We start from the raw sequence: 16,078 nt of genomic DNA, 5'->3' as shown, positions 1-16,078 counted from the left end.
GCACCTTTCACAACAGCCAAGACACGGGAAACACCTAAATGTCCACGGACAGATGACTGGATAAAGAAGATGAGGTACATACATACAACGGGATACGCCTCGGGCATAAACATGAATGAAACCCTGCCATGTGCAGCATCATGGGTGGACCTAGAGATGATTGTACTAAGTGAAGTCAAATGCCAGATGATATCACCTATATGTGGAATCTAAACCATGACACAAACGAATCTATGGAACAGAAACAGACTTACAGGCAAGGAGAACGGACTTGTGGCTGCCAAGAGGGTGAGGGAGGGGCCGAGTGGGAGGCTGGGGTAGGTGGATACAAACCATTCTGTACAGGACGGGTGACCCGAGGTCCCCCCGCACAGCACAGGGAACGGGGTTCAATGTGAAACGCTAGAACCGTAATGGAAAAGAACATAAAGGAGAGCGTACAGACAGGTGACTGAGTCACGCTGCTGTACAGCCGAATGTGACACAGGCGTGTCAACCAACTGCAATTACAAAAAGAAAGAATAAAAAAAGGTGACGTTTACCTACGGTTCTTTCCCAGGAGCGAAGGCGCACTGAACTCCTGGGTCCCTCACAACTCAGCCCCACACGCCCTGGACACCTGCTCCTACGTCTCAAAGCCTCCCTGTGGTGCTAAGAGCATGCAGTTAGCACACTGCTTTCCTGTGAGACGGTCCACAGAGCAAAACGCTTTCATCTCTGTGACCCGCTTAAGTGTCTTTACAGTAAGACTGAAACATACCGTTAGAATAAAGAATTTCAAAATACCAACGCCGTCTATTAACCAAACGACACTTGTGGGTCTGACCGAGGGAGGCAAACTATGGCATTTTTCCATCGGACTTGCAGGTTTGGATGAGATTTTCTCTGCAAAGCCCGACATCCTTAGAAGACACCAGACATCCGAGGGCAGGCCAGGCTGCACAGGGGCTAGGCTTGAATTTCAGCTCCTGCGGGGCCAGGTTATTTAAATCCTGGGGCTCCCCTGTCCTCCGAACGTGGTGGGGCTCCCAGGGACTGGCCAGGGTGCTGGGAGGGGCAGCGCTGTGCCTGGTGGGGCTGGGGGGGGGGGTACCCCCACCGACACAAGGCCCACGGAACCAGAAAATGGCCATGACTGTTTCCCATCTTTTGGTAGCGACCGCATTCTTGCTGCTTGAAATACTGCAACTGAAACGCAGGAGTTCAGCAACAGATCACTGCCGAGTTAAAATGAAACAGAAGGGGACTTCCTTTGACTCAAAGGGCGAAAGGGATGCTTTGCTTTTAAAGGGGGCCCTTCAAAGAGATGGCTTCTTACTAAGCTTAACAAAGCTAAGAAATTCCTCTTAACTTTTAATTTCTAAATCAAGAACTTCTGCCAAGCAACTCTGTAATAGGCTGCTTATGTTATCAACTATATATTTAATTCAATTCTGCCCATAATTAAGGACAGAATATATTATAATGTGGAAGATAAATATGTACGAACAGACTATGTCATTCATTTTCACCTTGATTTTGTAGAAATCTTACCCTTGTGTTCTTGGTGAGAGTAACTTTCTCTTATCCATGAGACAAATGATGAATGATTTACTAACACCTCCATGAAAACCAAAGCGAGGCCCCCTGACAGGTTCAAGGTCAGCTTTCCCCAAGCCCTACGGTCCAGCTCCAACGATGGAGCAGAGAACGGCCACAGGCCCCCAGAAACGTTTAATACCAGGGGAGAAGGATGCTGTGTGGACCCTCGGTCAACTGGCAAAACCTGGTGGAAATTTCTTCTTAGAATCCTTTTAAGGCTTTAGTGTAAAAATGACTGGGGCTGCAGGGGAAGCAGGGAGCACGATGAGCTGCTGTGACAGTGGGGGCTGCTGGTTTTGGAGCCCACCCTGCAAACTGTGATAAAGCTGCTGCCTTAACCCCTGAACTCCCCTGCCAGTGGGTTCCGAAGCAGAGGAGAGGGGCTGGCAGTGTCCTGCACAGAGAGGTTGGGGCGGTGGCAGGGCCGGGGCCGGGGGGAATTGCAAATAGCTACTGAACGGACAGGAAGATTCCAAACAGACATCAACACCAGGCGGTTTGCAAAAGCAATCTGTCATTTAAAATCTTCTACTACAAATTACAGATGCTGGAGAGGGTGAAGAGAAAAGGGAACCCTCCTTTTCCCACTGTGGGTGGGAATGTAAATTGGTACAACTGCTATGGAGAACAGTATGGAGGCACCTCAGAAAACTAAATATAGAACTACCGTGTGATCTAGCAATCCCGCTCCTGGGCATGTATCTGGACAAAACTGTAATTCAAAAAGACACATGCACCTGTATGTTCACCACATTCTCAACAGCCGAGGCATGGAGACAACCTAACTGTCCATCAACAGAGGAATGGATTAGGAAGATGTGGCATGTATACACAATGGAACACTCCTCAGCCATAAAAAGAACAAAATAATGGCCTTTTAAGCAACATGGGTGCAAATAGATTTTCACACTACGTGAAATATGTCAGAAAGAGGACAAATACCATATGATATTGCTTGTATGTGGAATCTAAAATATGGCAGAAATAAGCCTATCTACAAAACAGAGACAGACTCACAGACAAGGAGAACAGACTCGTGGTTGCCAAGGGGGAGAGGGAGGGAGCGGGAGGGACGGGGAGTTTGGAGTTAGTAGATGCAAACTCTTCCATTTAGAGTGGCTAAGCCATGAGGTCCTGCCGCACAGCACAGGGAACCATATCCAGTCACTGTGGTAGAACATGACAGGAGATACTATGAGAAAAAGGAAGTATATATATGTATGACTGGGTCACTATGCTGTAGAGCAAAATCGAATACAATAATGTAAATCAACTGTACTTTAATAAAGTAAAAAATAGAAAAACAAGATCTAACTTAAAAACCGGTCCAGGCTAAAAGAACTACTCCCTTCGATAGCCTCCTACGTCGGAGTCTCCTGCTCGGCTCTTGGCCTCAGGATGGTTCCTCAACCAGCGGTGCCACTGTCCAGACAGGCAGGCGACAGGGGTCCACCCAGCAGCATCTATCCCTTTTCCCTCCTCCCCCGTGCAAATGCCCCTCCCCCCACAGACTGTCCCGGAAACGCCTCTTAGAGATCCCTCGTGAACCACTCCTGGTCCCGTTCGGACCCCAGAGTGTGCTTACACGTGAATATGTGTGAATCAGGTTCCAGCACCCACCCCTGTCCGAGACAACGGGGAGGAGGCGCCCTGCTGACCCACCAGCCTTAGGGCGCTTCTGCTCAGCTGCAAAGCCCAAATAATCCACGTGACATTCAGGAGTCTCTGCTTCCAATTTTAAAATGTGATAACTGTGATTCTGGGGGCAAAGGCACTGCTTGGAGTAAATAAGAAGAAAAAACCAATGCAAATACTAAATTAATTCTAGAGACAAAAATCTAAAGACTAGCACTGCCCACTCTGCTTGTACGTCCGGCACCGAGGGAGCACGAGGCGGTCTGTCTGCTTCCAGGTGTTTGTTTGGACTTGGGTTCGCATGGACACAGGGGACAAGCCACACCTGAAATGCGGTTGAGATGAGGCTGCTGCCCTTCTGTTGGGGCCACTTCCCAACATCCCTGCTGGCGTGTGGTGTGGCCCTTCTCTCAGGGACACTCCCCTCTGTCCCCATCACTCTGTGGCCGCCTTGGTGGCCACTGGCACCCCCGCCCCCCGCCATCATCAAGGTGGACCAAGGCACCACTTTCCTAACTAACACCCCGCTGCACTTGAGGTTCCAGGAGCCTACAGCCCGTTCTTGAAGCCGCGTGGAAGAGGCTTGGTCTTCAAGTTCAAACCTGGCCACGCCCCTCCCCTGCGTACACATCTCCACGCGGGGCTGCGTGAGGGCGACACCTCACCCCGTGGGGAACGTGACCTTGGGAGTGTGGCAGAAACTGCAACGGTCTTCCGAGACACTGGAAATCCAGACTCTTACCTGCAACCTCACAAATTTTGAGACACTGGGTCGACTTTGAAAATTTGGCTCCGTGAACCAAACCAGACCCTGGGGATGAAAATGAAGTCCAGGGAAGGCAGCTGGCTGCCTCTCTTACAACATGCACCCAAATCTTGGGAGCAAGCGGCGCCCTGGGTGGGCCTGGCGTGGCTGCTCCCCAAACCCTGTGAGGCCGTGGCCCACGGCGGAAGGCTGAGCCCACGGGGAGGGACGCACTCGTTCCCCACGTGGGCCTCAAGGTCACGGGAAAGCCCCCCACTCCAGCTGGGAGTGAAGGAGCCCTCGTGCGGCCCACGTGGCTCACGGGGGCAAAGGCAGTAGCGGGCAGCTCTAACAGGTGTGTCAACAGGAAACCATCCACCTGCCCAGGAGGGCAGCTTCCTCCCCGGCTCTCTCATCCAGTGTTTACCCTGTGCTCCCATCCCATACGGGCTTCCGGCCTCATGACTCCTACTAAAAAGTGTGAAAAACGCGGGGGAAGTATTCCTAAAGGAGACTGTTCGTTAGTCTAAAACAATAAAATAACCTGCTCTTCTACACTGTCCTTCGGAAGATGGGGACTCGAGTGCCACAGTCAGAGCCGGCACCTCCTGTGTCCTTTTGGCCGGAAGGCGGGGCTGGGGATGTCACGCAGGCAGGTGTCTCTGTGCGGAGGTCCGTCCCCCGATCGACAGGTGGAGGGTCTGGGACGGCAAGTCTGGCACCCGCGGATGTGCACGCCCTGCCCTGCCCTTGAACCACAGTCCCAGCACAAGTGCCTTCGGATCCTGAGCAACGTCAGAGAGACAGGTGCCTGTGCGGGCTCCTTCTAGAAGAAACCCCCCGGGAGGAGGACCGCGAAGGGCCCGGGGTTACCTCCTTCTGCTGCCGCTCCAGCTCCTTCATCCTGATCTCCCGGGCCTCCGCTCGCGCCGCCCGCTTCGCCGCCAGCCTGGCCTCCGCCTGCAACAGACCGGAGATGGTATTAGGAGACAGGCCAGGGCGGCCGGGGCTGCTCTGTTCGGAGCTCACCAAACTCACAGTCACACAGACTCATGAGACTGAAGAGGGTCCAGGAATCACAGTCACGGTCTGACAGCGAAAATGACGCCTGCCTTTTGTCCACCCCTTACTCAGTGCCAAGAGGGCGCTGTTCTGAGGGCTGCGCAGATGGTATGCATGAGCTCCCTGTACCAGCCCCGCTGGGGAGATCCTGCTACCACCCAATGAATAGATAAGGGACGAGGGACACAGAGGGGGTAACTCGCTCAAGCTCACACAGCCCACGAGTGGCAGGGCTGGGCTGGCCCTCTCGGGAGCTGGGACAGACTAACGGACAGAGCGAAGCACTGGGGCCGGGGCAGACCGCAGGTCACTGGCTCAACCCCACCCTTTACACAGCAGGCAGCAGAGGCCTGGAGGGGCTGCCAGACCTGTCCAAGGTCACAGGGCTGGGACTCTGACCCTGCTTCCCCCACTCCTGTCCAGTCAGCCCTCACCACACCTGCTGCGGTCAGCTTCCCCTTTAGCACCTGCAGAGCCAGGAAGCCTCTCTTCTCAAGACAGCGAAGACCAGAGTGGAGGGGTTCTGGCTGTGAGAAAAGTTACATTAAAACAAAATCAGCCTCCATTTAACTGCCTATCAACTTGTAGCTGATTGGCCATACTTGACTTGAGAGCATTTAAAATGCTTGACCGGGACTGATCAGTGCCGTTGGACCTGACCCTTGAACCCTGTTTCGCGTCCTACCGTCTCGTGTTTATTCCTTATTGCAGGTGATGATCAGCCCAGACAGGCACGTGGTGGAAGCGCACCAGGTTTCAGGTTTCCTGGTGTCAAAGAAATCCCCTCTGCTTTCCACTTAGTTTTTTATGGGCATACACTTGTCTTTTTTTTTTTTTTTTTGTCTTGTCTTTTTGCCTTTTCTAGGGCTGCTCCCGCGGCATATGGAGATTCCCAGGCTAGGGGTCCAATCGGAGCTGTAGCCGCCGGCCTACACCAGAGCCACAGCAACTCGGGATCCAAGCCGCCTCTGCAACCTATACCACAGCTCACGGCAACGCTGGATCCTTAACCCACTGAGCAAGGCCAGGGATCGAACCCACAACCTCATGGTTCCTAGTTGGATTCGTTAACCACTGAGCCATGACGGGAATTCCACACTTGTCATTCTTGCAACAGTTCTGCCACTGCTTTAGGACATCTCCTTGTTCCCTAGATAATCTTAAATCAGGGCCATCGCAGCCAGCCAGCATGCTTCTGGTATGGTCACTGGGGTCAGCAAGCAGTGAGGCAGCCCGAGCGACCCATTGCCCAGCTTCTCTCCAAGGGCTGGGCATCTGGCACCACAGGCTCATGTCAGGATGGTGGGTCCTGATGTCAGGGACGTCCCTCTCCCCACCCCATCATTACACCGCACAATTATATTGCACACAATATGCACAATTATACTGCACATAACATGCATTATTATATTACATAGAACAAATTCATCTTATTTCTAAATTCTAGTCTAAGTTGAAAATTGACCCCAGTGGACCTGTCAAAGACTGGCTGGCCAATGTCCTTATAAGGATTTATTCTAGAACTTGCTTCGTGCACGTGGTTCCTTTATCAACCTGAGCCCAGGTCCTTCAAATCAAGGGTGTCACAGTCACAACCAGATCAGAACTTGGATACCTCGTTGCCATTTCCAGTTGTCTAAACCATGTTACACAGTGTGATGAGCTGCTCGCCCTGGGTCTATAAAAAGATGTAGCCACACTGGAGGGGAAAAGGCTGGGATGGTTCTGTGGAATGCCACTGGGCCGCGCTGACTCCCACAGCCCCAACCCCTGGCCAGCAAGAGGGCTGTGTCTACAGCAAGTGCAGCTGCCTCCCCAGTCCTTCCTGGGATGGAGGGGGCTCCGTGCCTGCAGGTTCAGGACCTAAGCAGGTACAGACCAGGCAGCCACAGTGTGGGGAGCTGTGGGGAGAGCAGGGGTGGGGGTTGGGAAAGAAAGGCAGGGCCTGGAGGAAGACAGCGTGGAGGAGGGAGAATGTAAGCAAGAGGCAAGGGGCTGGAAGAAGGAAGGGGCTGCTGGAGGGGATGAAGGAGGGAGGAGAGTGGTGGGCAGAATTTTAGGGTGGTCCCGGAGCCTCCCATCACTGGTGGGAGTGCTCACATCCTGCCGTCCTCTTGCGTGTGGGCAGAACTGTGTGACGATGTTCCCCCTGCGCCTGGGTTACATTACACTGCAGACAGAAATGCACTAATGACGAAGGCCCCTCATCAGGCAACGCTGAGTTAATGCAAGGACTCATTCCGGGTGGGCCTGACCTAATCAGATGAGGCCTGTAAAAGTGAAGCCGGAGGACAGAGTCTCCCACCTGCACTGCCAAAGCCAGTGGTGGCATGAGAGGGCCAGTAAGGGGGCCACACGACAAGGACCAGGGGGGCCTCTGAGAGCGGAGAGTGGGCCCCTAGCTGACCGTCTTCAGGACAACAGGCCCTGGTCCCACCCCAGCAAGGATGAACATACCACCAACAGCCATGCGGGCTGGGAGCGGGATCCCGAGCGCCCACACTCTGACTGCAGCCTTGGGAGATCCTGAGCCCAGGACCCTGGCCCATGGACACCATGAGATAAAAAGTGTATTGTTTTAAGCTGCTAGGTTCGAGGGTATTTGTTAGGCAGCAAAGATAACTGACACAAGGAGCCAGGTCTGAGACAGTTCCTGCTTGTGCAGCATGGGAGCCTCTGTGACACACCCACCTCCTCCCCAGCCATCCATCCAGCTCCCCGCCCCCACCTTAGCTCTCCTGAGAGAGGACGAATATTCTTGAAGAGCCCACCTTTCTGAGCAGGTGGTTCCTACCACCTGGGTGGCCTCCCCACCCAGCAGGCAGGCTTCCTTCCCCATGTCCCATCAGACCCCAGCTCCTCTGGCGGGCCTCCCACCCCCTAGGAGAGGGCTCCCCTCACGGCCCGCCCCCTCTCTGGGCCTCACGTCCACCCCCCATGTCCGTCCTGTCCCTGAGGACAACCCCTGACCTGAGGGACCGGGGCTTGGGTTGACAAAGGAACTACAAGAACGAACCAAGTTATGGCATAACCACGGGCTGGCCAGCCTTGAAGACAGACCTGACGCGGTCAAGCCTCACCTCGGGTTAGAATCTGGAGAGGAGAAAAGTAACGGAATGCAGCTTCACGTGCTTGGCCTCACCACCACCTGCATCTCACAGGATTCTTGTGTGACTCACGCGTGGAGAACAGGCTCTCACGGCACAGGAAGTGGTGACAACCATGCTGGCTTCTGGGACTCTGGCTGAAAGCTAAAGGCTCCACGAGCCAGCGTGAAAAACGGCACAAAACCTATGCACAGCCACCTGCCTTAGCAGAGCCGGTCTCCGCAGAATAACCCCGATGCAGCCTGAGGTGCATAAATGAAAAACCAACGGAGCCTGAGCAACACGATTCATCCTAAAGCCTGACGCTGCCAAGCACATGACGCAGCCCGAGCATCACAGTCCACGGTCATTCAGAAGAGCAGCGTGGGGAATGCTTGATAAGGTCGAGTCGTTCAACGAGCAAAAAGCACAAAATAACAACGATCCACCCTGGCGACCCGCAGGCATGAGTTCAGTCCCCCAACATTTCTCGAGAGGCCCAGCCCTGCCGTCCAGGCGCTGACCACCAGGCTCCGAAGGCCCGGCCAGGGCTTTGGTGGTGCAGGACAAACCCACTGCAGACCGACACTTGGGTGAAATATAAACTCACGCGCTGGCGGCCCTGGTCTCGGCGGACTGGGTTTCCAGGTGCCGTTCACCTCCTGCCCGCACCTGCAGGGCACTGCAGCCTCCCGGCCACCACCAGCCAGGCCGCCCACCCAGGCCACATGGACCTGCGACGCCGCCCAGACAGGTGAGGCAGAGCTTTCAAAGGGCAGTTTGGGGCCCCCGTCTCAGGGGGCACAGAAAGCAACTGGGGGCCGTGTGCAGTGACAAGGGCTACAGTGGGGTGAGAAACGCGTGGGGGCTGCTCTGGACCCATCCCGGTGTCGGGGAGGTCCCCGGAGGACAGGAGCCCTCAGCCAAAGCCCGAAGAGCGAAGAGGAGAAGGCCAGGGCGAGGGGGTGGGTGGCGGGGGCCTGGGCCAGGTGGAGAAGTCCCCAGGGCCTGGGCGCCACGCTCCAGCCTCAGCCCTGGTATCTGGAACCTTATCTGCAAGGAATGCAGAACCACCGAAGGCTTTTAGCAGGAGGAACACAGCGAGGCTGGACCTTTGTTTTAGAAACACGGCTGAGGCTGCCACGCGGGGAGCGGGGGCGGGGGTGGGGGTGCCAGAGCCAGTAAGTAAGGAGAGGCTGCCTCTGAGCCAGGGCGCCTGGGAACACAAATGGGTGCCAGGATGCAGCGGGGGATGGAGGGGCGAGGAGGGGGCACTGGAGGCAGCACCAGGAGCCCAAGGAGGTCTGTGTGGTCCCAGGAGCCAGAGAACCTTGGAGAAGAGCCTGCCCCCTTCCCCCCAACAACCTGCAGGTGCCTGCGCCGAGCAGGTCGATCACCTGAACCCAAACCCACCCACCCCACGATCTGCTGGCCCCTCTGACCTCCGGGGGGTCTTTCTCGACCTCGACCCCCCCCCCCCCCCCCCCCCCGCCTGCCAAGCTCCATCCTCACAGGAGGGGGCGATGACAGTGGCGAAGGGAAGGGCTGGGGAAAAGGACGGACCCGTGGAATTTATGGAGCCTCAGCTGCGCAGGGTTTGGGAAGCGGGGCCGACACCTCCCCGCGGCTGTCAGCTCCCACTGGAGGTCAAGGAGCCCCAGGCCTGCTCTCTGTGACCGCTCCCGGCCGGAGCTTGGCGGCTGCGCTCCACCGCTTCTGCTGCCGGTCCCTCAGCCTGCTGACCCCCACCAGGGGCTCTGGAACAGGCAGAGGAGCGCTGGACTCCGAATCCTCCCTCCTCGGCCCAGGAGCGACTTTGCTGCGATGTCCGCAGGGACACTCAAGGGTGACGGCCCGGACCTGGCTCGGGCAGGGAGCGGCTGGGGGCTGACAGCGCTGGCGGCTGGCCTGGGGCTTGTCAGAGATGCAGGCGCGCAGCCCCACCCCAGACCCTCCGAGGCCGAGCCTGGGTGTGGCCTCTGGGCCTCAACACGGGCCGTCGCTGCTGTTCCCTCCAGCGTGACGACCTCTGCTTTCTGTTTTCCTGTCTCCGCTTGGGTATGTTTGACGTTTTTCATGATAAATAGCAAGCATTTTTGGAGGAAGGGAGGAAGGGGGTGGGGGGAGGAGGTGGAGGTTGAAAAAAGAGAGAAAGAGAAGGAAGGAAATGAAGGAGCCCGAAACCAAAACCAAGTCCACTGCCGCGAGAGGGTCTCCTGGCTCTGCTGCTAAGGACCCTGCAAGTTGCCCCCCTCCCACCATCCGGGCCCCCCTCCCTGTTCCCGCTGAGCCTCTAGGATTAGGGAGGCGGGGAGGGAGGAGCTGACCCAGCTGGGCCTCCTCTGATGAGATCCAGGCTCCCCGGCCTCCCGGGAACGCCGGAGTCCCATCCCCCCTCAGGGAACACAGCCCGGCTCCCCCGCCCAGGACCCTGCCACCTGACCTGGACCCCATAAGCAGAGCTTTACAGACAATGGGCTTTACGCAAGGCACCCTTTGATGGTGGAGGCGACGGGGCAGAGAAGATTCCTCTTATCACCAAACTTGCCTCATCATAATTCTGAAAAGCTGCACCCTTGACTCCAAAGTCCCATTTTTACATTTTAGCAGAGATAAATAAGACATCCCTCTGATATGGAGGTGATATGCTAAAAATACATCAAGAAGCACAAGTCTGAGCCCCGGGGCCTCCCAAACAAATGGTTAAAAACAGCCAGCCCCACCCAGCCAGGGTCTCAGATGCCAGCCCAGCAGTGGCCGGCAGGGTCCAGGGGCAGAGGCCACTGGCCATGGGCTGGGCCACGGGATGTGCAGGTTGACTCCAGAGGCAGGTGGCCAAAGTGATGCAGTGAGGTCTGTCTCTGTGAAATGCCCTCTCTGGGCGGCACAGACCGGGACGGGGCCCGGGGAGCTACATGAAGATGTCACTGCTACGCGAAGAAGTCACCCTGCAAAAGCAGAAGATGTCACCCACAAAAGCAAGAGTTACACTGGGGCTCTGCTCCTGTCAAGAGCTTGGTCAGCTCTTGCTCTAGACCAGACCACAGAGCAGAAGTGGATCCTACCACAGCGGGACACACAAGTCAGTGGATAAACAGTCAGAGGCGCGCCTCTCTTGCCAGTGGCCCCAAGGCCTCCTGCTCGGAGCACCAGAAATTCCAAGCTGAAATGAAACCATCATCCAAAGACAGCGGCTGCTCCTTTTTGGGGGGTCAGGGCACTCGGGGACAGCCTGGCTTGGCCTGGGGATTGAGCAGAGCTAGAAAGAGAAGTTACGCCCCAGGACAGGAGGAGAAAGCCTGGCCTCCACCGTGCCCGCCCCCAGCTTCCTTCCTCCCCTGACCGCCCGCCTGGCCTGCGCTGGAGCTTCTGCAAGCCCTGGGCGGTCCTGCTGAGGGTGGGGTCCCTGTATCCTGCAGCCCAGGTCCAGTGACGTCGGGGGCCCCGATGGCATCTGTGTTCTCGACTCCTACCCGTTTACCCCACATCATGACCCTTCAAGACTGAAATGTGGTCAACACTGGGGAGCAGACGTCCTGCAGCTTGGAGAGGACAGAGGGGCCCCGGGAGGGGGACTTCCCATGACTTTCGAAGCCCCAACTGCACCCCTGCCGAGCTTCCGAGCGCTCCTAGGACAGCGTGGAATTCTCATCTATCCCAGGACCTGTCGCCTCGCAGTCCCAGAAAAAGTTCACTCTGTTCTTAAGCTCTGCTGGGTCCCGGCATTCTTCATGGAAGCTGCAAGGGGCTCATAAGCCAGAATTCTAGGGGACCCCCGAAAAAGGGGCCCGAGATGCCATCTCCTCCACCTACACTGAGAGCGCCCTGGGTCTGGAAAGGCCCGGAGATGACTCTGGGGAGCCGGGTCCCACCCTGCCCCGCGTCAAGGGAGACCTGCCCTAGTGACCGACGTGCGGGTCAGTGATCCCAAAGCTCTGAGATGGTAGAATGTTCTCCACGTGACAGGTTATAAGTTCTCAGCCTCTTGGGAAAAGCGAAAGGACGTATTTAATGTTCACGCGTGTGAATGGAATAGGACCATCATGCAGTGGGTGCCTGCGGGGTGACAACGAACCGGTACTGTTTCGAAACAAGCAGGGGCCCTCTGTCCCCCGAGGCTGCTCCCTGGGAGGAGGAGGGGATGCAGCTCCTGCCCGGCTGGCTTGAAACCTCTGACTCGCTGGGGAACACACACATGTGCCAGGCGCTCACGTTTCCAGGCTGGAGCGCACAGGGCAGAGAGGAGCCGAGGGCTGGGACACAGAAGCCCTTTCCAGAGTTGCCTCTTTTGTTCTTCTTTGAAGCAAATTTTTAATTTTAATGGCACACCCTCGGCATATGGAAATTCCCTGGCCAGGGATCGAACCCAAGCCAGAGCTCTGACCTTCAGCTGCCGCAGTGCTGGATCCTTTAACCCACTGCGCTGAGCCAGGAATCAAACCCTAGCCTCTGCAGCAACCAGAGCCGGTCAGATTCTTAACCCACCGTACCACAGTGGGAACTCCCTTCTGCTCCTCTTTTTCTTGAAGTATAATTGATTATGACATTGGGTTAGTTTCAGGTGTACAGCAAAGCAATTCCATTATTTTTTTCAGATTACATTCCATTATAAGTTATTACAGGATATTGAATAAAATTCCCTGTGCTATTTGGGAAATGCTTGTTTCTTATTTTATAAATGTCACTGTGTATCTGTTCATCCCAAACTCCTAATTTGTCGCTCTCTCCCTTGCCCCCTTTGATAACCATCAGTTTGTTTTCCATTTGTGAGTCTTCTGTTTTGTGTATAGATTCATTTGTATTATTCTTAGGTTCCACATAGAAGTGATATCATATATTTGTCTTTCTTGTGTCTGACTTCCTTCACTGAGTATAATATTCTCTAGGTCCATCCTGGTAGCTCCAAATGGCAATACTTCATTCTTTTTTATGACTGCATATTACTCCACTATAATTCCATTGCAATGGAATACTATTCTCTCTGTATCTTTATATACCACATCTTCTTAAACCAGTTGTCTGTTAATGGGCTTCTCATCTTGGCTATTATAAACAGTGCTGCTATGACCATTGGGGTGCATGTATCTTTTCAAACTAGAGTTTTTATTTTTTTTCTGGATATATCCCCTGGAGTGGGATTCCTGGATCATACAACAGTCCTATATTTAGCTTTTTAAGGAACATCCATATTGTTTTCCATTGTCTATACCAATTTACATTCCCACCAACAGGGTAAGGGGGTTCCCTTTTCTCCACACCCGCTTCAGCCTTTGTAATTTGCAGATTTCTTGATGATGGGCACTCTGACCAATGTGAGGAGATATTTCATTGTGGTTTTGATTTACATTTCTCTAATGATTAGGGATGTTCAGCATCTTTTCATGTGCCTGTTGGCATCTGTAGGTCTTTGGAAAAACATCTTCCACCCATTTTTTGAATGGGCTATCTGTTTTTTTTCAGTATTGAGCTATATGAACTGCTTGTATATTTAGGAAATTAAGCCCTCATCAGTTTGCATTGCTTGAAAATATTTTTTCCCAGTCTTTAGGTTTTGTTTTGTTTTGTTTTGTTAATGCTTTCCTTTCCTGTGCAAAAGCTTTTACGTTCAATTGGGTCCCTTTTGTTTATTTTGCTTTTATTTCTTTTGCCTAGGGGGACTGATCAAAGAAAATATTCCTATGATTTATGTCAGAGAATGCTTTGTCAATGTTCTCTTCTAGGAGTTTCATGGTGTTGTGCCTTACACTTAGGTCTCTTAACCATTTTGAGGTTTTTTTTTGGTATGTGGTATGAGGGAGTGTTCTAATTTCATTCTTTTACATGTATCTGTCCAGCTTTTCCAACACCACGTGTTGAAGAGACTATCTTTTCTCCATTATTAATTTTTGTCTCCTTTGTCATGGATTAATCGACTATAGGTGCATGATGTTATTTCTGGGCTCTCTATTCTGTTTCTTTGATCCATGTCTATTTTTGTGCCAATGCCATGCTGTTTTGGTTACTGTAGCTTTGTTGTATAGTTGAAAGTCTGGGAGGGTTATGCACCCAGCTTTCTTCTTGTTCTTCAGAATTGCTTTGGCAATTCTGGGCATTTTGTAACTCCACGTAAATTTTAGGACCACTTCTTCTAGCTCTGTGGAAAATGTCACAGGTATTTCGATAGAGATCACATTAAATCTGTTTATTGCTTTGCACAGTATGGCCATTTTAACAATACTAATTCTTTCAACCCAAGAGCATGGGATATCTTTCCATGTCTTTGAATCATCTTTAATTTCCTTACTCTATGTTTTATACTTTTCAGTATAGGTCTTTCACCTCCTTGGTTAAGTTTATTCTTAGGCAATTTATTTTTCTGACATGATTTTATTTTATTTTTCTCTTTTCTCTTCTTTTCTTGTCACTTTAGGGTCACACCCATGGCATATGCCCAGGGGTCCCAGCCCAGGGGTCAATTTGGAGCTGTAGCTGCTGGCCCATGGCATAGACACAGCAAAGCAGGATCTGAGCTGCGTCTGCGGCCTACACCACAGCACATGGAAACAGCAGATCCTTAACCCACTGAGCGAGGCCAGGAATCAAACCCACATCCTCATGGATACTAGTCAGGTTCATTACCACTGAGTCACGATGGGAACTCCTTCTGATTTTTCAATTGAAGAATAGTTTATGAATAATGTTATATAACTAACAAATGTACAATATAGTGATTCTCAGTTTTTAAAGGTTATACTCCATTTACAGTTATCATAAATATTGGTTACATTCCCTGTGTTGTATAATATTTCATAGCTTATTTTATGCATAATGGTTTGTGCCCCTTAATGCCCTACCACTATATTGTCCCTTTTTGATGCAATTTAAATGAGATTTTTAAAAAACTTTCCCTTCCTGATATTTCATTACTAGTGTAAACAGGTGCAATAGACTTCCGTATATTAATCTTGTATCTTGCTACCTTGTTGAATTCATCTATTAGTTCTAGTAGTTTTTGTGTGGCGACTGTAGGGTTCTCTATATAGAGTATTGTGTCATCTGAAAATAGTCACCATTCCATTCCTTCCTTTCCAATTTGGATATCTTTTTTTTTTTTTTTGTCTTTTTTCCATTTCTTGGGCCGCTCCTGCGGCATATAGAGGTTCCCAGGCTAGGGGTCGAATCGGAGCTGTAGCCACCGGCCTATGCCAGAGCCACAGCAACGCGGGATCTGAGCCGCATCCACAACCTACACCACAGCTCATGGCAACGCCGGATTGTTAACCCACTGAGCAAGGGCAGGGATCGAACCCGCAACCTCATGGTTCCTAGTCGGATTCGTTAACCACTGCACCACAACGGGAACTCCTGGATATCTTTTCTTTCTTTTTCTTGTCTGATTGCTACAGCTAGGACTTCTAATACTATGTTGAATAGAAGAGGTGAAAGAGGGCATCCTTGTCTTATTTCCGATCTTAGTGGGAAGGCTTTTAACTTTTCACCATTGAGTATTAAGTTGGCTGTGGGTTTGTTGTAAAGGCTTTTATTATGCTGAGATATGTTCCCTCTGTGTCCACTTTGGGGAGAGTCTTTATCATGAATGGACATTTTTTTTTTTTTTGCTTTTTTAGAGCTGTACCCATGGCATATGAAAGTTCCCAGGCTAGGGGTTGAATCAGAGCAGCAGCTGCCAGCCTACACCACAGCCACAGCAATACTAGATCTGAGCCATGTCGCCATGTCTGTGACCTACACCACAGCTCACAGCAACACTGGATCCTTGACACACTGAGAAAGGCCAGGGATTGAACCCACGTCCTCATGGATACTAGTTGGGTTCATTTCTGCTGCACCACAGTGGCAACTCCCGAACATTGAATTTTGTCAAATGCTTTTTTTTTTTTTTGCATCTATTGAGATAATCTAGTGGTTTTTATACTTTCTTTTGTTGCTGAGGTGTATCACAACAATTGATTTATGTCCAACCATTCCT

General features: G+C 52.4%; 1 protein-coding gene across 41 annotated transcripts in view; it reads right to left on the bottom strand.

Annotated features, from left to right (window-relative positions):
* LRRFIP1 (LRR binding FLII interacting protein 1) overlaps positions 1 to 16,078 on the bottom strand; it is a 158,821-nt gene that overhangs the window by 69,203 nt on the left and 73,540 nt on the right. For 39 of the 41 annotated variants that reach the window (XM_047773897.1, XM_047773899.1, XM_047773906.1 and 36 more), the window contains exon 2: positions 4,835 to 4,921. In XM_047773897.1, coding sequence (XP_047629853.1) covers positions 4,835 to 4,921 — 87 coding nt within the window. Of the gene's footprint in view, positions 1 to 4,834; positions 4,922 to 5,462; positions 5,483 to 9,672; positions 10,046 to 16,078 lie in introns of those variants that run through there. The other 2 variants (XM_047773880.1, XM_047773879.1) reach the window with 2 other exon arrangements.

The sequence above is a fragment of the Phacochoerus africanus genome, chromosome 3, assembly GCF_016906955.1.
Source record: "Phacochoerus africanus isolate WHEZ1 chromosome 3, ROS_Pafr_v1, whole genome shotgun sequence".
Taxonomy (NCBI): domain Eukaryota; kingdom Metazoa; phylum Chordata; class Mammalia; order Artiodactyla; family Suidae; genus Phacochoerus; species Phacochoerus africanus.
The sequence above is the reverse complement of the archived record's forward strand: the minus strand, read 5'-3'. Positions and strand labels throughout refer to the sequence as shown.